The sequence below is a fragment of the Pristiophorus japonicus genome, chromosome 19 (genome assembly GCF_044704955.1).
Source record: "Pristiophorus japonicus isolate sPriJap1 chromosome 19, sPriJap1.hap1, whole genome shotgun sequence".
Lineage (NCBI taxonomy): Eukaryota > Metazoa > Chordata > Chondrichthyes > Pristiophoridae > Pristiophorus > Pristiophorus japonicus.
In genome coordinates, this window is record NC_091995.1 from 73,595,403 (window position 1) to 73,616,352 (window position 20,950).

General features: G+C 45.0%; 1 protein-coding gene across 1 annotated transcript in view; it reads left to right on the plus strand.

Moving 5' to 3' along the window:
* The window catches only part of srebf2 (sterol regulatory element binding transcription factor 2), a 65,579-nt gene that overhangs the window by 4,305 nt on the left and 40,324 nt on the right, over positions 1–20,950 (plus strand). Inside the window, exons 2-4 of the mRNA XM_070861608.1 lie at positions 6,629–7,165; positions 11,724–11,914; positions 18,326–18,472. Of these exons, the coding sequence (XP_070717709.1) occupies positions 6,629–7,165; positions 11,724–11,914; positions 18,326–18,472 (875 nt within the window). The remainder of the gene's footprint in view (positions 1–6,628; positions 7,166–11,723; positions 11,915–18,325; positions 18,473–20,950) is intronic.

The window sequence follows — 20,950 nt, forward strand, 5'->3', positions numbered from 1 at the left end:
TCGCCCTCCAACTGAATTTGAAATTCAACCATGTTATGGTCACTCATTCCTAGAGGATCCGTTACTAGGAGATCATTTATTAATCCTGTCTCATCACACAGTACCGGATCTAAGCTAGCCTGCTCCCTGGTTGGTTCCTCAACGCACTATTCAAGGGAACTATCCCGGATACACTCTATGAATTCTTCCTCAAGGTTGCCCTGGCCAATTTGCTTTGTCCAATCAATATAAAAGTTAAAATCATCCAAGATTATTGCCTTTCCTTTATTACAAGCCTCCCTTATTTCTTGATTTATACTCCCTCTAACTATGTAGCTACTGTTCGGGGGCCTATACACTACGCCCACCAGCGACTTTTTCCCCTTAGTATTCCTTATCTCCACCCAAACATCTTGATCCTCTGAGCCAATATCATTTCTCACTAACGCACTGATCCCATCCTTTATTAACAGTGCTACCCCACCTCCTTTTCCTTTCTGTCTGTCCTTCTGAATTGTCAAATACCCCTGAATATTTAGTTCCCAGTCCTGGTCACCTTGCAACCACGTCTCTGTAATGGCTATCAGATCAGACCCATTTGTATCTATTTGTGCCGTCAATTCATCTATTTTGTTACAAATGCTACGTACATTCAGATAGAGCTTTTAAATTTGATTATTTACTATTTTTTCCGGCTTTGACCCCACTTTCTGATTCACCTTTATGCTTATATACTTTGTCCCTTCCTGGCATGCTCTCGTTTTTATTTCCCCCGGTGCGACCCTGATCTATTGCCGCCGCCTTGTTATTTGACTCTTAAAATTTTTGCTTACCTGAACCCTCCTCCCCCCCACTAATTAGTTTAAAGCCCTCTCTACAGCCCTAGTTATTTGATTCGCCAGGACCCTAGTCCCAGCACGGTCCCATCTGAACAGAACAGCTCCCTCTTACCCCAGTACTGGTACCAGTGTCCCACGAACCAAAACCCATTTCTCCCACACCAGTCTTTGAGCCACGTGTCTAACTCTCTGATCTTATTTACCCTATGCAAATTTGCTTGTGGCTTGGGTAGTAATCCAGAGATTATTACCTTTGTGGTTCTGCTTTTTAATTTGGCTCCTAGCTGCTCATACTCTCTCTCAGCAGAATCTCTTTCTTTGTCCTATCTATGTCAGTGGACCATGACAACTGGATCTTCCCCCTCCCACTTCAAGTTATTCTGCAGCCCTGAGGAAATGTCCTTAACCCTAGCACGGGCAGGCAGCACAGCCTTCGGGACTCATGCTCTCAGCTGCAGAGAACTGTATCTATCCCCCTAATGATACTGTCCCCTACCACTACAATGTTTCTTTTTAATCTTCCTGCTTGAATGGCCCCCTGTACCACAGTGCTGTGGTCAGTTTGCTCAGCCTCCCTGCAGTCCCTGCTCTCATCCACACAGGGAGTAAGAGCCTCGAACCTGTTGGACAAGAGCAAGGGCCAAGGCTCCTCCATCACTACATCCTTGGTCCCTTTACCTGCCTCGCTTGTTGTCACACCCTCCTATCCCTGACAACGGACCAAATTTGAATTAATTAACACAGCGTCCAGGTAACTCTCCCCCTCCCTGATGTGTCATAGTGTCTGCAGCTCAGACCCCAGCTCATCAACATAGAGCCAAAGTTCCTCGAGCTGCAGACACTTGCTGCAGATGTGGTCGTGATGGACCTCAATGGGGTCAACCAGCTCCCACATGCAACAGCAGAAACCCATCGCCTGTCCTGCCATCTCTAATGTATATAATTAATTAGATTTAGTTATTAATCCTGGCCCCTAATGTAAGCCCCTTAATTTAAAACATCCTATTTGACCCCAAGATGAGTTTCCGATCACATATCAGCTTCATCACTATAAGAACATAAATAGGAGCAGGTGTAGGCCATTTGGCCCCTCGAGCCTGCTCTGCCATATAATATCCTGGTTGATTTGATCATGGACTCCATTCCACTTCCCTGCCCGCTCCCCATAACCCTTTACTCCCTTCTCGCCTACTTCCACCACTGTAACATCGCCCATCTCTGCCCTCTCGGCTCGTCTGCTGCTGAAACACTCATTCATGCCGTTGTTATCTCTAGACTTGACTATTCCAACGCTCTCCTGTCTGACCTCCCATTTTCCACCCTCCATAAACTTGCGCTCATCCAAAACTCTGCTGCCTCTATCCTAACTCGCACCAAGTTCAGTTCACCCATCACCCTGGGGCTCACTGACCTACATTGGCTCCTGGTCTGACAATGCCTCAATTTGAAAATTCTCATCCTTGGTTTTAAATGCCACCATGGCCTCGCCCCTCCCTACGTTACAACAGTGACTACACTCCAAAAGTACTTTATTGGCTGTAAAGTGCTTTGAGACGTCGGTTGGTCGTGAAAGGCGCTATATAAATCCAAGTCTTTCTTCTTTCTCCCTATCTCTAACACCTCCAACCCTCAGATTTCTGCACACTGAGATTGCTGGTCTGTTATCCATCCCTCACTTCCTTCAGCCCACCATTGGCAGCTGTGTCTTCACCCATCACCCCTGTGCTCGCTGGCCTATATTGGCTCCCGGTTAAGCAACGCCTCGATTTCAAAATTCTCATCCTTATTTTCAAATCCTTCCATGGCCTCACCCCTCCCTATCTCTAATCTCCTCCAGCCCCACAATCTCCCAAGATGTCTGCGCTCCTGCCCTCTTACGTAACCCTGGTTAAAATCGCTCAACCACTGTTCCCCAAGCCCCAAGCTCTGGAACTCCCTGCCTAAACCTCTCTGCCTCTCTACCTCTCTTTCCTCCTTCAAGATGCTCCTTAAAACCCACCTCTTTCACCTGCGCTAATTTCTACTTGTGCGACTCGGTGTCAAATTTTTATCTCATAATACTCCTGTGTTAAAGGCGCTATATAAATACAAGATGTTTTTGTGTCTTCAGCCATCTGGACCCTAAGCTTTGGAATTTCCTCCCTATAGCTGCCCACCTCTTCCTTTTAAGATCCCCCTTTAAACCCACCTCTTTGACCAAGCTTTTGTCCTAATGTCTGCATCTTTGGCTTGGTCTCAGTTTTTGTCTGATAACACTCCTGTGAAGTTCCTTGGGATCATGTTAATGCTGCTATATAGAAGCATCATCATCATCATAGGCAGTCCCTCGAGTCGAGGATGACTTGCTTCCACGTCAAAAAGTTCACGGGTGTTTCAATCAAGGACCTAAAATTCCAGATCCCGAACTAAATCTTGAAGGGTGGAAGATGCCTGTGCGTGGATTTTTTTAACGTGTGGTGGCCGTTGCACACCAGCCACCATACAGGTTTGACAGAGCTAGGTCTTGGTCCAGTGGCAAGGTTTAACCAAGACGATTGGCGACCAGCTCTGCTGCACGGACCTAGTGCGCGCACACATCGCAGTCTGGGCTGGCCCGTGCTGCCCCGCGGTCCTCGCCTCTTCTGGGCCCCAAACTCTCAGCTCTCCCGGGTCCCGATCACGTCACTCTACAATCTCTCACCGCTCCTTCGCCCTGACCTCGCCGCTCCTGCAGTACCTGTCCATGCTTCAATCACCGACCTGGGCCTTGGTGATGTCCCTCTTGACTGCTGTCGCCCTCCTGCTCCAGCACGTGCTGCTCCCTTGAGTGGTATGCTGTCACGCTGCTCCTTCCGCTCCCCGGCCTGCTTCGATGATGCTCGCAGGCCGGGGGCATATAGAAGCAGGGTGTTGCTGTTGACACTGCTGACAACTCGGGACCAATGTAAACAGTCAGAAGATCGATTAGCAAAAGAGAATAACATCTTACCAGCTGTTGGCTAAAAGAATAGATTTTGGAGAAGGTGTAACTTGCAGCAGGATGAAATGGAGCCCGGAGTTTGTAAGGAGATATCAGTGAACTAGTTCATACTTCTACACAACTTCTCACTTCACAGCTTTTGCACATTAGCACGTCAGGATGGAAAAATACATCAGATCACCAACGTGCTCAAATGTTGACACAGACACAAGTGAACCTGCACTCCAGGCTGGAGTTTATAAGCATGGATGTTTCTTCCAGAATAGCATATAACGTACCCTGCTGTCAGCCTTGGCACTCACGTATGTGAGTCAGAAGTTGTGGGTTTAAGTTTCAATCCACAGACTTGAGCACATAGACTAGACTGGCACTGCAGTGCAGGACTGAAGGATTGCTGCACTGTCGGAGGTGCCATCTCTCAGATGAGACGTTCTACCAAGGTCCTGTTTCCCCATCCAGCTCCGGTGTCCTGGCCAATATTTATTCCTCAAACAATATCATTAAAAAAACCACATTACATCTGATTTATTTCACTGCCATTTGTGGGACCTTGCAGTTCACAAATGGGTTTACCTACATTACAACAGTTGCTACATTTAAAAAAAAAATACTTAATTAGCTGTAAAGCTCTTTGGGCCATCCTAAGGTGGTGAAAGGTGCTACATAAATGCAAGACTTTCTTGTGTTCTTCTATAGTGATGTGCAATTTTCCTTCAAATTAAAGAAAATATTCCTCTATAATATTTATTCTAAGAATTGTTTTAAATTAATCCATAACTTTTGCAACAACAACAACTTGTATTTATATAGCGCCTTTAACGTAATGAAACATCCCAAGGCGCTTCACAGGAGTATTACGAGATAAAAAAATTTGACACCGAGTCACATCAGGAGAAATCAAGGCAGGTGACCAAAAGCTTGGTCAAAGAGGTAGGTTTTAAGGAGGAAAGAGAGGCAGAGAGGTTTAGGCAGGGAATTCCAGAGCTTGGGTCCCAGGCAACAGAAGGCACGGCCATCAATGGTTGAGCGATTATAATCAGGGATGGAGGAGATTACAGAGATAGGGAGGGATTTGAAAACGAGGGTGAGAATTTTGAAATCAAGGCGTTGCTTAACTGGAAGCCAATGTAGGTCAGCGAGCACAGGGGCGATGGGTAAGCGGGACTTGGTGCGAGTAAGGACACGGGCATCCGAGTTTTGGATCAGCTCTAGTTTACACAGGGTAGAATGTGGGAGGCCAGCCAGGAATGCGTTGGAATAGTCAAGTCTAGAGGTAACAAAGGCATGGATGAGGGCTTCAGCAGCAGATGAGCTGAGGCAGGGGCGGAGACTGGCGATGTTATGGAGGTGGAAATAGGCAGTCTTGGTTATGCTGAGGATATGTTGTCGAAGCTCATTTCAGGGTCAAGTATGACACCAAGGTTGATAATAATTAGAGAATGATACTTTGTGGATTCTTGCCACATGTTATGGCTTCAAGTTGTAATTACAACATTTGGACATTGTGAAATCTGGGCAAGCTACAGCTAGTATATCATTCAGAATGGTTAGAAAACAAATAACAACTTGTATTTATATAGTGCCTTTAACGTAGAAAGACATCTCGAAGCACTTAATAGGAACGTGACTAAATCTGACACCGTGCCAAGGCATATTGTGAGGGGTGACTAAAAGCTTGATGAATGAGGTGGGTTTCAAGGTGGGTCTTAAAGGAGGAGGCAGTGGGAGTGAATTCCAGAGTTTGGGACTTAAACGACTGAAGGTGTGGCTGCCAGGGTTGGGGTGAAGAGATTGGGGGATGCACAAGAGGCCAAAGTTGGAGGAGCGCAGATCTCTTGGAGGGCTGGAGGAGGTTACTTACATAGCTACTGAGCGATTTGAGCATGAGGCTGAGAATTTTAATTTTGAGGCAATGGTGCTCCAGAAGCCAATGTAGGTCAGCGAGCACAGGGGTGATGGATAAACGGGACTTGGTGCGGGTTAGGATACAGGCAAAAGAGTTTTGGATGAGCTTTAAGATGGAGGGCGGCCAGGAGAGCATTTGAATAGTCGAGTCTGGAGGTAACAAAAGCATGGAGGGGATTTCAGCAGCAGATAGCGGCCATGTTTTGTGGTTCAAAGAGGAAAAGGAAACTGTTTCTGTGCCTCCTGGTTCTTGAAAATAAATAGAACTCTTATCGTCAGTGCTGTTAAGAATCTGATATCCTGATTAACTAAGGTTTGATAGCTGCAGCATTACCGCTGGTTCAGGGTAGTTGTATAACAGTCTGTTGGTTTTGGGAAACCATAAGGATGCAGTTTACTGGTAGAAGATGGACGTACAATCGACCGCAGTGTGATCCAAGCAAGTGACATTATAAAGGAATTTGATTAATATAATAAAACTTGGATGATAAAGCTAAAGGTTACAAGAGTAACTCGCCATGTTGAGCAAAAAGAAACGCATTTCAATGCACAGAAATATTATCACTATCATTTGGAGCTTAATGATATTTCATACGAGGCTCTTCAAATCTGAAAAATAAAAGTGAAAGAATCCCATTGTAATAGTCCTTTGTGTAGTGGTGTTAGAGTGGGTCTTTGTGTTGCCAGTACAAATCACCTAGCATGGCATGAGCTAGATGCTCTGAAATATAAGTGTCATGTACCTTTATTAATATAAAACTCTCATTTAATACTACTCTGATCATGTGGTTACTGTCTTGGTTTCTACATTTAACATTTTGCACCTAATGCTATGTTATGACAGTTATTGCTCTAAAAATATGGCTCATAAGGAAGTAGTTCTACTAAAATCTAGGTGCATTTTTACCTGCCTGATGCGAGTTATTATGTTTTTTTTTAAATGTAGAAATGCTGCAGTTCGTCAGTGGTCAGGTTGGTGATTTTCCTGACTTGTTTGACGAACAATTCAGCAGTGGTCTGACGGGATGTGAAAAGCTCGACCAAGCTCCCGTCGCCATACAACAGCAGCAGCAACAACAACAACATGTGCAGCAACAGCAACTCGTGCAAAATGTGCAGCAACAGCAACTCGTGCAAAATGTGCAGCAGCAGCAACTCGTGCAACATGTGCAGCAGCAGCAACTCGTGCAAAATGTGCAGCAGCAGCAACTAGTACAGCAAGTGCAGCAACAGCAACTCGTGCAACAAGTGCAGCAGCAGCTCGTGCAGCAACTAGTCCAGCCCTCCTCATCACCGACACTGCCACAAACTCCATCACCTGTTGCCCAAAGGACCACCCCTGTACTTCAGCCTCGTCCGGCAGTGCACGCCCAACCACCACAGCAGACGTTCATGATCACTTCAAATTTTACCTCCCCGTCAACACAGACTCGGTTCATCCAGCAGCCGGTACTTACTTACCAGAACCAGGGTGGATTTTCAGGTACCCTACCGTGAGCTTGCATAAATCATATTTTTAGAATATTATGTTTGAGTTGGTGATCTAGGGCTGCGGTTCCAGGCTGTGCCGACATATGATGCCACAAAATGGCAGGAGGCCGTTTTGCACCTTGTTTCACTGTAGCAAGTTGCACCAAATTTTACAGCACAGAAACGAGCCAGTCGGCCCAACAGGTCTGTGCCGTTTCTGCTCCACATGAGCCTCCTCTCGCTATTCCGCATTTTCTTCTATCCCTTTCTCCCTCGTTTACGTACCTAGTTCCCCTTAATGCATCTCTGCTGCTCCTGGTGACCATGGCAATTCGTCTCAACCACTCCCTGTGGTAGCGAGTTCCACATTCTCACTGCTCTCTGGGTAAAGAAGTTCCTCCTAAATTCCCTGTTGGATTTATTAGTGACTATCTTACATTTAACAGCCCCTAGTTTTGAACTCCCCCCACAAGTGGAAATATCTCTTTGTCTACCCTTTCAGAATTTTAAAAGACCTGTATCAGGTCACCTGTCAATCTTCTCTTTAAAAAAAAAAGCCCCAGCCTGTTCAGTCTTTCCATATAGTTGTAACATGTAAAGAATACCATTTATAATCTTGTCTGGACTGGATCTTTTAATCTTTTTAAGACACTTAGACCTTATTTTAAGCTTGATTAAAAATATAATAAATTTAGGTGACACATTCTACTTTTTTTCAAGTCGGGTGATTTACTAGAATGGTTCCAGGGATGAGGGACTTCAGTTCCGTGGATAGACTGGAGAAACTGGGGTTGTTCTCCTTGGAGCAGAGAAAGTTGAGAGGAGATTTGATAGAGGTGTTCAAAATCATGAAGGGTCTGGACAGAGTAGATAGGGAGAAACTGTTCCCATTGGCGGAAGAGTCGAGAACCAGAGGACACAGATTTAAGGTGATTGGCAGAAGAACCAACGGCGACATGAGAAAAAAACTATTTACGCAGCGAGTGGTTAGCTGGAATGCACGGCCTGAGAGGGTGGTGGAGGCAGACTCAATCACGGCTTTCAAAAGGGAGTTGGATAAGTACCTGAAGGGGAAAAAAATTGCATGGCTACGGGGAAAGGGCGGGGGAGTGGGACTAGCTGAAGTGCTCTTGCAGAGAGCCAGCACGAGCCAAATGGCCTCCTTCTGTAACCCTTCCATGACTCTATTCGGAGTCAGCCAGAGTAACATTAGCAGCAGGAAGGAATAATCGTGAGGCTCACCATCCCGAGCTGCTGTTATAGCTCTTGTAGGTGATTACAGAGCGGAAATAACAGACCCAGAATGGTGTGTAGTGGTTTCACAAAACTAGGGACATATTTTCTCATCCAATTTCTCCCTCAAAGTGCTTGTTTTAGCATACGGTTTGACAGGGGAGAAGGGGCATTTCTGTCTGTTGCCCCACCCGAATGGCTATTCGTCATATGCAAGCCGAGAGAAAGAATACTCAATTGTGGGGAGCATCACATCAGGCATCCACATGAGCGCACTGTTCAGTAGGACCACTGCTTAGCGGGCAGGAGTGGGAATCCTGGCAGATTGATTTTTTTTTTTCCCTCTTCCTAGCCCCCAAGGCTGACATTCCTATTGTCACTCCACCTGAACTCAGATAATTCAGCACGGACCAGGGATCGAGCCCAGGATCTTCTGGCCTATATAAAGAAAGACTTGCATTTATATAGCGACTTTCACGACTTCTGGACATCCCAAAGCGCTTTACAGCCAATCAGACACTTTTGAAGTGTAGTCTATGTTCTATGTTCTGTCACTGGTTTAATGTAGGAAACGGGTACGGTAGCGTAGTGTTATGTTACTGGACTAGTATTCCAGAGGCTTGCACTAACGATCCGGAGACATGAGTTCAAATCCCACCATGGCAGCTGGGGAATTTAAATTCAAGTAAATAAATCTGAAATAAACCAGTATCAGTAATGGTGACTGATGAAACTACCGATTTGTAGTTTAAAAAAACCCCATCTGTTTCACCAATGTCCTTCAGGGAAGGAAATCTGCCGTCCTTACCCGGCCTGGCCTATATGTGACTCCAGACCCACAGTAATGTGGTTGGTTCATAACTGTCTTCAGAAGCAGCCTTACAAGCTACTCAAGTTGATTTAAGAATGCGGCTCACCACCACCTTCTCGAGGGCAAATTAATAAATGCTGGCCCTACCAGCGACGTCCATATCCCGTGAACAAATTTTTTAAAAAGCAGCACAGCAAGCTCCCACAAACATTAATGTGATAATGACCTAATCATCTGTTTTAGTGATGCTGATTGAGGGATAAATGTAGGCCAGAACTACTATTTCAAAACAGTGCCACGGGATCTCTTACGGCCACCTGGAAAGACCGATGGGGCCTCAGTTTAACGTTTCAACCGAAAGTCGGCACCTCCGACAGTGCAGCACCCCCTCAGCGCTGCACTGGCGTGTCGGCCTAGATTTTTGTGCTCAAGTCCCTGAAGCCACAGTTGATTATATAGCTTAGTTACATACTGTCATTACCACTGGGCCATCACCATCAATAACAACAACGATAATTTGTATTTATATAGCTCCTTTAACATAGTGAAAAATTCCAAAGCGCTTCACAGGATTATTATGAGACACAAAATTTGACACCAAGCCACATAAGTAGAAATTAGGGCAGGTGACCAAAAGCTTGGTCAAAGAGGTAGATTTTAAGGAGCGTCTTAAAGGAGGAAAGAGAGGCGGATTGGTTTAGGGAAGGAGTTTCCGAGCTTAAGGCTTGGGCAACAAAAGGCACGGCCACCAATGATTGAGCGATTTATAATCAGGGTTGCTCAAGGGCAGAATTCGAGGAGTGCTGACATCTCGGGGGGTGGGGGTGCTGAAGGAGATTAGAGATAGGGAGGGGCAAGGCCATGAAGAGATTTGAAAATAAGAATGAGAATTTTGGAATCGAGGCTTTGCTTAACCGGGAGCCAATGTAGGTCAGCGAACACAGGTGATGGGTGAGCGGGACTTGGTGCAAGTTAAGACACGGGCAGCCTGGTTTTGGCTCGCCTCTAGTTTACTTAGGGTAGAATGTGTGAGGTCAGCCAAGAGTGCGTTGGAATAGTCAAGTCATGAGTGAGCTGTGGCTTAGAATGCTAAACAAATGTTAGCCCTTAACACAGCGTGCATGATTTTCCCTGGGTGGCTGACCGGTTTGCTTATACGTTGGCAGCTCTTTCCTGTTTCACATGGAAAAATAATAAACTGCATCATCGAGGTGACATGAAACTAATTGGGCTCTTTTTTCCCCAACTAACCAGTGTGATTACTGATGTATGTCAGAATGAGGCGATACTGTAATTCGTTTTACATCGAATGTACAGCACAGAAACAGGCCATTTGACAGAACTGGTCCGTGCTGGAATTTATGCTCCACAAGAGCCTCCTTCCATCCCTCTTCATCTAAGCCTATAAATATATCCTACTGTTCCTTTCTCCCTTATGTGTTTATCCAGCTTGCCCTTAAATTTATCTATGCTATTCGCCTCAACTACTCCATGTGCTAGCAACTTCCACATTCTAGCCATTCTCTGGGAAAGACGTTTCTCCTGAATTCCCTTTTGGATTTATTAGTGACTATCTTGCGTTCATTATAGTCATAAATCTTTTATTTATGGCCCCTAGTTTCTCACACGCACGCACCCACATTCTCCATGTGCCTTCTCTTTTCTAGAGAATGGAGCCCAGCCTGTTTAATCATTCCTGACGGGTATAACCACTCTGTTCTGGTATCCTCCACTTTGCAACATCTCCGGTACCACAGTACTCCGTATGGTCTAACCAAAGTTCTATACAAGTTTAACATAACTTCTCAGCTTTGCAATTCTATCCTCTAGAAATGAACGCCAGTGCTTTGTTTGCACTTTTTAAGTGACCTTATTGACCTATTTAGTGATTTGTGCATCTGTATCTTGGGATCCCTTTGCTCCTCTACCCCATTTAGACTCTTATTTTCCAAGGAGTATGTGGTTTCCACATTCTTCCTACCAAAATGCACCACCTCATATTGAAACTAATTTGCCAATTAAGCGCCCATTCTGAAAATTTAAAGAAAGAAAGACTTGCATTTATAAAGCGCCTTGCAGCCAACTTGTGCACAGGAAGCTTCCACAAACAGCAATGTGCTAATGACCAGATAATCTGTTTTTGTTATGTTGATTGAGGGATAAATATTGGCAAGGACACCGGGGATAACACCCCTGCTGTTCTTTGAAAAAGTGTCATGGGATCTTTTATGTCCACCTAAGAGGGCAGACGGGGCCTCGGCTTAACATCTCCAACAGTGCAGCACTCCCTCTGCACTGGAGTGTCGGCTTAGATTTATGTGCTCAAGTCCCTGGAGTGGGACTTGAACCCACAACCTTCTGACTCCGAGGCGAGTATGCTACCCACTGAGCCACGGCTGACACTCCAAATTTATTAATATCGTCTTGTGCATGGGGTAGAATTTTGTTTTTGACATTTGAGAAAGATGGAGTGTTGTGATTGTTCACAGCCCAGATTTGCATATTTTAACTTTGGATGTTTTTATAGTTCTTCAGCCTCAGATCCAGAACCTGGTCACTTCCCCGCAGATCCAGCCAGTCACTTTTCAGCAGCAGGTGCAGGGTCTGTCCACCCACAGGATGCTTACTTCAGCCACCACAGTGGGCACCATTCAGACGCTGACCCCAGGCACTACCACAACTGTCCAAACACTCTCACCACAGGTACAGCAAGTACCCGTAAGTATACACTATTACATCATCTATTTTAAAAAAAAAACAATAACAACTTAAAATAATTTTTTTCTTAATGTGTCTATCTCTCCTATCACTCGAGCCGGACGAATATGTGACTAGGAATATTCATGTTAAAAGGTTGGTGATAACTGAATGCTGTGTGGAACATGATGGTTTCTGAGCTGACGTGACCATGGAAATGTAATGTCAAGGATAGCATCTGGTCTTGGATATATAATGTAAAATTTGACCGGCTCAGTGGCTTCAGAGATGTGACACTGGCTTCTGGAGCAAGTGTAAAGTCCCATCTGGAATGAACTTGGCTTTAAGCTTGTTTAATTCTGAAAAGACCATTGATTTATAGCCGGTTTTGAGGCGCTAATATCGCCTGGTCGTTTAGTTTAGCGTCGGGCGATATTTAGCGTTGGCAATATCCATATTGATTTTTAGTACCCTAAGAGTCGAGAAGTGCTAAGGGAAACGTTCCAAACTTCTCTTAGGGCGCTAAGCTGGTTGCACTACTGAAATTCTGTTGCTATAATACTGTCATTCGAGCACTCAAAGGGGAGGTTAGCTAGAGCTCCTGAAAATTTTTTTAAAAATTGCAAAGGATATAATTTGAACATGAGGAACACCAAAGAAAGTGAATTCAATTCAAATAAAGTGTAATAAAATCTCTAAATCTTACCTCATTGGAGCAGCCGTGCACGCCTGCGTTTTCTGGCGAGATTAGCGCCAGGCGGTAAGGCAGGCGATGTAATTGAGGTTGGCTTCCATGGCGCTACCGGGGCGTTGCACACTGGCGCAACATTACCTGGCACTAAGTATTAACGCCGTCGCTGAAACCCTATTCAAGTTGGCGAGCGGCGCTAATATCGCTGCGCCCGGTGGCAGGTGGCACTAATCGATTCCATTTTTAGCCCTAACTCTTTTTCTCTTCAATCTCAAAAAATGCAGACTGAGGCATGGGATTGGCAATTGAATGGCAGCCAGCAGTTGCACATCATGTGGGGGAGAAATTGCGGTTGGAAGCTTCCTTCAGGCGAACGCCTCCGACCCGAAAAAAAATCTACGAAAATACATGGCGGTCCCGGAGGAACGCAAGATTCCGGTCAGAGGCCTTCATTCGCTGTGCAGTGTATGGGAACCTGCCCTCCAGATACGTAAACGTATCCTGGAATCATGTGGGCCTGGGCCACCAATCACTATGTAGTATTCTCATTGCTAATAATGGGAACTCTGTTTTCACGAGCTCCCATTACTATCAATGTGAATAACCCCTCTAAAACAACAATCGCAACACAATAAATAAAAAAAAAACACATACTTAAAATTAATTGAAATTGAATGTAATGAAATGTTTTAGAAAAAAAAATATTTTTTGGAATTTTTTTTTTTTACTGTTTTAATAAGGTTAAAAATAAACTTGCCATAATGGACAGGGTTTTTAAATATAAAAATTAGTGATTTAATTTTTATATGTTTTAAAACTCTTGTGCTGGTAAAAGTAAGCTACACCTTTGCTTTTAACAGGTGCAAGAGTTTGAAGGAGATTCGCTGGGCAAGAGTTGGGCACATAGTCCAATCTCTGCCCTGCGGTTGTCCTTCCTGCGGAGATGCGTAGGATCTGTCAAAAGAAATGTTGACAAATCGGAAAAGCTGGTCCTTGGCACGTCGGCATCAAGAACCGGCTTTTGCAAGGCCTCGCCGGGTGCGTGCGTACTTCGTACGCGCCCGGAGAGGCTGCAGTTTTTGGCCCATGTTTTGGAAGTAATTGCAACTTGCAACAATTGTACAGAAGCAAAGCAAACAAACTTGCATTTCACAGGCAATTAATATTTATTTATTTGGAAGGAGGTAACCGATCAGGTACCAGTGCTGGGAAATGTTGCCTGGAACAACAACCTGGAAGTGCATTCAGAAACAAAATTGTCTCAAGTTTGCAAGTGGTACCGTATGTGGGGATGGACTGAAAACCACAGGCGACAGGCGCATCAAAGTAGAAGGACCTGGAAAAGAAATTGGGGAAGCTGGGTTGACGAGTGACAGATGACATTTAACATGGACAAATACAAAGTCAAGAGATTGATAAAATTGACCATACAAGTTAAAGGATATTCTAAGGACACAACATAGGAGAAGGATTGGGAGTACTGGTTGATAGATCACTGAAGCCATCAGCATAATATTGGCATTGTTAAGAAATGATTGCGGTTGTGAAGAGCACTAATCCAGCCCCACCTGGAGTCGAGGCATGTTTCTTGAATTTTGTGTTCGTTGGTAGTCGTCATCATCATAGGCAGTCCCTCGAACGAGGATGACTTGCTTCCACGAGTTCACAGATGTTTCAATGAAGGACACGATGTTCCAGTCCTGAACTCCAGTTGAGGGGGTGGAAGATGCCTGTAAGTGGATTTTTTTTTTAAAACGTGGGGTGACCGTTGCACCTCAGCCACCACACGGGCTTGACTGAGCTAGGCCTTTATCCAGTGGCAAGGGTTGAACCAGGACAACTGGAGACCTGCTCTGCTGCACGGACCTAGAGTGCGCACATATCACAGTGTGGGCAGGCCTGTGCTGTCCCTGGGCCATCGGCTCTTCTGCGCCCCGTACCCTCATTTGCCATACCTCCGCCACAGTGTTCCAGGGCCCGGCGCTCCAGCTCGATTTATAGCCCCGACCTGCGGTGGTGTTCTCACAGGCTGAAATCAGCCATGATCGTATAAAATGGGGGAGCAGTCTCGGGGGACCAGGTGGCCTACTTCTGCTCCTATTTCTTATGTTCTGATGTATATAAACAGACGTCAGCACGCAGTCCATCCAGCGTACGATGTAGTGTATATAGATTTTAGCAAAGCTTTCGATAAGGTCCCACATGGCAGACTGATCACAAAAGTAAAAGCCCATGGGATCCAGGGCAAAGTGGCAAGTTGGATCCAAAATTGGCTCAGCGGCAGGAAGCAAAGGGTAATGGTTGATCGGTGTTTTTGTGACTGCAAGGATGTTTCCAGTGGGGCTCAGTACTGGGTCCCTTGCTTTTTGTGGTATACATCAATGGTCTAGACTTGAATATAGGGGTCTGATTAAGAAGTTTGCAGATGATACTAAAATCGGCTGTGTACTTGGATGTGCACCTGAAGTGCTGTAATCTACAGGGCTACGGACTGAGAGCTGGAAAGTGGGATTAGGCCGGATAGTTCTTTGTCGGCCGGCGCGGACACGGTGGGTCGAAATGGCTTCCTTCCGCGCTGTAAACTTCTATGATTCTACGATTAAAAGATGTCTTATGTAGCATCAGGTTCTTTAAGATGGGCCTTTTTCCCCTTGCTGTTTAAAAAAAAAATTCAGCTCCGTCAACAGACGTCGCCACGCAGCACCAGCTCCGTCAACAGACGTCACCACACAGCACCAGCTCCGTCAACAGACGTCACCACGCAGCACCAGCTCCGTCAACAGACGTCACCACGCAGCACCAGCTCCGTCAACAGACGTCACCACGCAGCACCAGCTCCGTCAACAGACGTCACCACGCAGCACCAGCTCCGTCAACAGACGTCACCACGCAGCACCAGCTCCGTCAACAGACGTCACCATGCAGCACGCAGCCATTTCTCAACGCACACACGACAAGCTTTTGCTTTTAAACTCACCGACTGTCGCCGTCTTTCTTTTCTGCCCCTATCCCACCGCCTTGATGTCCAATTAAAACGCATCAACTACTCACATGATAAAATGTCGCTGCTGTGAGTGATGGCAAACACTGGGGGAAATATGTTGGAAAAAAAAAAATAGCGTCTTCCGTCAGCTCGCGCGCGCCTGACGAGCAACGGACCATCGTCTCGGCCGTTGGTAGTAGACATGCATAGAATTATAAATATAGAATCTGCAGCACAGAAATAGGCCATTTGGCCCAACTGCTCCATGCTGGTATTTTATGCTCCACACGAGCCTCCTTCGACCTATCTTCCCGGCACCAAGACTGCTTGCTTCCATCTCCGTATCATCACCTGTCTCTGCCCCGGTCTCAGCTCATCTGCTTAAACCCTCATCCATGCCTATGTTACTTCTAGACTTGACTATTCCAATGCTCTCCTGGGGTCATCCCATATTGCACCCTCCAGTCATTTTGAGGTGAGTCGAGATGACTGGAATGCACTGCCTGAAAAGCAGATTCAACAATAACTTTCAAAATGGAATTGGATAAATACTTAGAGGAAAAATTTGCAGGACTCTGGAGAAAGAGCAGCGGAGAGGGATTTCAGAGAGGTAGCCCAGGCACAGGCACTCCTGTGCTGTATGTTTCTATGAAGCGAGTGTATGAGAAAAGATTAGCAGGCAATATAAAAGGGAACAAGTCTTTTATAGCCATATAGAGAGTGAAAGTATAGTCATGGGAAGGGTGGGACCAAAAAGGCAATTATTTTTTGTGGAGGCAGAGAGCATGGCTGAGCGCATGAATGAGTACTTTGCATCTGTCTTCATAAAAGGTGCAATGTATTTGCTTCATGGATTCTTTGCTTAAGAATTCAAAGCAACACATTGCTATTAAGAACTAGTTGGTTTATTAGCAAAACGTTTAACAATCACACTACACAGTACCAGTTCATCCGTATCATAGGTGGTCCCTCGAATAAGGATGACTTGCTTCCATAAGAGTTCACAGATGTTTCAATGAAGGACCCGATGTTCCAGTCCTCAACTCGTATTGAGGGGGTGGAAGATGCCTGTGCATGGATTTTTTTAACGTGTGGTGACCGTTGCACATCAGCCACCACACGGGCTTGACAGAGCTCAGCCTTTATCCAATGGCCAGGGTTGAATCAGGATGACTGGAGACGTGCTCTGCTACACAGACCTAGTGCGCACACATATCGCAGTGTGGGCTGCCCCATGCTGCCTCTGGGACCTTGGCTCTTCTGGGCCCTAGTTCATCCACCAGGCTTACAAACCACCTGCCTCATCGTGGATCCTGGATTTGTATGAGTCTTGTGAACATCACGTGACTGGCTAAGCCACTCCCAACTCAACAGCTCAACCAGCCTGTGAGCATACTCACTGGTGCATACATTCCAAAAGGAAAGGTTGCTGTAAATGTCACAGTAAGGAGGAGGGGGTAGAGAAATCAGGATAGGATAAATAAATAAAAGGGGAGGTTCTTCAAAGGCTGGCAGTTCACAAAGTAGAAAAGTCACCCGGTCAAGATGGGGTAATCTTCGGTTGCTGAGGTGGAATTAGCAGAGATCTGGCCTGTCAGCCTAATGTCGATGGTGGGGAATCTTATGGAGACCATAATCCGGGACAAAATTAATTTTCGCTTGGAAAAACATTGGTTAATTAATGACCGTCAACACAGATCTGTTAAAGACAAGTCGTGTCTGACAAACCTGACTGAGTCCTTCGATGAAATAACGGAGAGGGGGTTGATGAAGGTAGTGCAGTTCATGTTGTGTATATGGACTTTCAAAAGGTGCTTGATAAAGTGACACATATGGACTGATTAGCAAAATTGTAGCCCATGGGATTAAAGGGTTAGTGGCCCCTTGTACAGAGGTCCTGGAGTGGAACTTAAACCCAGAATCATTTGACTTGGAGGTGAGATTACTACCAATTGAATCAAGCTAACACTGCATTTATCTGCTGCCTCATTATGTGCTCAAAACCTCTTAAATTACTTGATGCGAGGAATTACGTTCTGGTCAAAGGGAAGATGCACATAGATACAGAAGTCCTTCCAATGTAAACTATTTCATTTAAAAATAATTGCCACCTGCTTTTTTTTTGTACTGTGTGGTTTTTGTTGCTTTCTTTTTAACATTTTCAACTTTCAATGCAAAGTACCTCTCTCTCTTTCTCTTCTTTCCCCCACGCCCCCCCCCTCCCCCGCCACATTGAGTTAGAAAAAACAGGATTTAATGTTTCCTGCCTCAGAAGAAATATTAATTTTTAAACCATATCTGTTTCCTGAAGGATCACCATTTTGAATCTCAACTTGCCAAAGCTAATGTTTTTTTGTTGCTATGTTTGTATCGAACAAAATTGATCATTAAGGGAGTGTAGGGATAAGATTCAGAATGTCCTACAAGTTAGGAGACTTCGAAAATAGCTTTGTATAACCAAATGGATAGCAATCTTTACACACCAAATGCCTAGAATTTTCCTAATCTGACAATCTGTCCTAAATTTGCCAAGAGTACTTGTAATGTCTATCATTAACCAGTTGCAACTTAACATTTTACTTACATTTTTTGGACCAAACAGTAGATCCTGTTCCCATTTGTGACATCAGCTAATTGTTCTATATTTCTCTGTGCTTCTGATACTTGTATTTCCATCGACAAATTACAAGGCTGAAAGTCTCTAACACTGTGTTACCAGCTTTTAAAGTTACATTGGGTGCATTTTATTTTATTCCAGGTCCTGGTGCAGCCTCAGCTCATAAAGGCAGACTCGTTGGTCCTTACCACTTTGAAAGCCGATCGCAGCCCAGTAATTGCAGCGATGCATAATCCAACCATCACCACGCTGACCGCTCCAATGCAGACTACCGCATTGCAAGTCCCAGTACGTTCAATTCAAAGAGAAAACTGATGCCAGTTCAAATAGAGATTGCTTTTTAATACCTTGTGTTTGATCATCAATCTTTATTGACTATACGTGCTCTCCTGACGGGTGCAGGATCTGAAATAAATGTTGTAACATCTTCACTTGTTAAAGAAAAGTAACTTGATACTGGAACTCACCAGCGGCTTAGTTGGTAAAAAGGGCGGCCTGTGACTGAGTTGTGCAGATTTGAAGGTTCAGTTCTCAGTCATTGTTAAGTTGAATGATCTCAGTTGCGTTGGCAAGGGGACTGGAGGAGACCTAAGCTCGTGCGAGAAAAAATGAGCCGATTGTAATCTAACAGCTCCTGTTGTGTGAATGTTGGTGGAGGACAGGATCAAGCTTGATTATGATGCACATGTGGTTGAAAGAAACATCTAATATTGATTGTCTAGACCAACACCTAACACATAATGGCCACTTGGGCAAGATACCAATTGGCGGAGGGGCAAAATATCTGTATATAATGTACGTGTTCTTAAAAAGTCAGCGTTTTTTGCTGTACTTTGTATACTGATATTTGATGGAGGCTGTTTGATTACCCCATAAGGATCTTCGTATACAAAAGAACATGTTGATGTTTAGCCCATCAAAATAGTGAAATTTGTCATTCATACTGGTCTGTTTGAGTGTTAACTTCAAACAGTGTGGGTGTCCACTGTATTTTCCTCTGGTCCGAACATGGGTGTCTGTGGAACAGGTATATTTAGTTGCTTTGACAGCTGTGGTTGTGGTATGATTCTTTGAGTTGGTGGACTCGATTTTCAGGCCTACCACCCGGTGGAAACAAGACAGCTGGGAGTGTAAGACGATCTGTGCTGCCATTGTGCTGGGGTCCTCCCAAGTCGTCTGCCTGTAATACAGTTCGACGAGACAATCACTACGGTGCCATATTTTAATGTTCAAAAGCAGTTGGCTACAAGCAGTAACCAGGGTGGTGGAAGCAGATTCAATAGTAAAAGGGAATCAGATAAATACTTGAAGGGAAAATTTGTAGGGCTATGGGGAAAGTGCAGAGGAGTGGGACTAATTGAATAGCTCTTTCAAAGAGCCAGCACAATGGGCCGAATGGCCTCCTTCTGTGCTGCATCATTCTATGATTCTAAGACAGTAGATGCAAAGGACAGATATTACCGATGAGATATTGAGAGAGCAGATGAACATGTATACAACGTGATCTAGTCCTCAGGCTGTCCAGTTCTCTCTCTCTCTCCTCGGCCACCAGCCCCACGTGGTACGCACGTGACCATGACATCGTCCAGCCATTGTTCATCTAGTTAGTCCACTTGGACTTTGCTGCACCTAGTTGGGCCTCTCCCCGGTTTCCTTCTGCCACCTGGACAGTAATATCACCAGATTAGTCAGGGCACGTCTTGATCCAAGACTACAGCCCAAAGAGGGTGCCCAGCTTATGCAATATTTAAATCAAGGCCCTATGACATCATTAGGACCCCAAGGCCATTTTGGGCTCAATTAGTCGAAGTGCGTGCCAGATCAGGTCATGATTCAAGCTTCAGATGGAGAAGTTGAATAGACTTGATTTCCATTCCTATTATATGTTTTTTTGGATTGGAAGTGGAAAAAAATGTCATAGTTTTGTTAAAGTCCTGAATGTATATTTTATGATTTATTTCTCCATGGGATGTGGGCGTCACTGACAAGGCCAGCATTTATTGCCCATTCCTAATTGCCCTCGAGAAGGTGGTGATGAGCTGCCTCATTGAACCGCTGCAGTCCGTGTGGTGAAGGTGCTCCCACAGTGCTGTTAGGGAGGGAGTTTCAGGACTTTGACCCAGTGATGATGAAGGAACGCCGATCATATTTCCAAGGTGTGTGACCTGGAGGGGAACGTGGAGGTGGTGGTGTTCCCATGTGCCTGCTGCCCTTGTTCTTCTAGGTGGTAGAGGTCGTGGGTTTGGGAGGTGCTGCCGAAGAAGCCATGGCGAGTTGCTGCAGTGCATCTTGTAGATGGTACACACTGTAGCCACAGTGTGCTGGTGGTAGAGGGAGTATTTTAAAAATCTCTGTTCTAATATCTCATACCACTAGATATAGGAATCTCGCTCAGATCATCAGGTGATGAAATCTTCAGAACTGCTTGTCATTTTTTTTTTAAATTGAGAAGCTAAACTAAAGAGCCAGTTCCATTGTGCAGGAACAACCAAAGTTGAAAAGAGTAAAAGAGATGATTGGAAAGTTCAGGAAGTAAAGAAAGACTTGCATTTCTATAGCGCCTACATGACCACCTGACCTCTCAAAGCAATTTACAGCCAATGAAGTACTTTTGAAGTGTAGTCAACTTTTGAAGTGTAATGTAGAAAACGTGGCAGCCAATTAGCGCACAGCAAGCTCTTACAAACAGCAACATGATAATGACCAGAAACCTGTTGTTTTTGTTATGTTGATTGAGGGATGAATATAGGCCAGGCCAATTAGCGG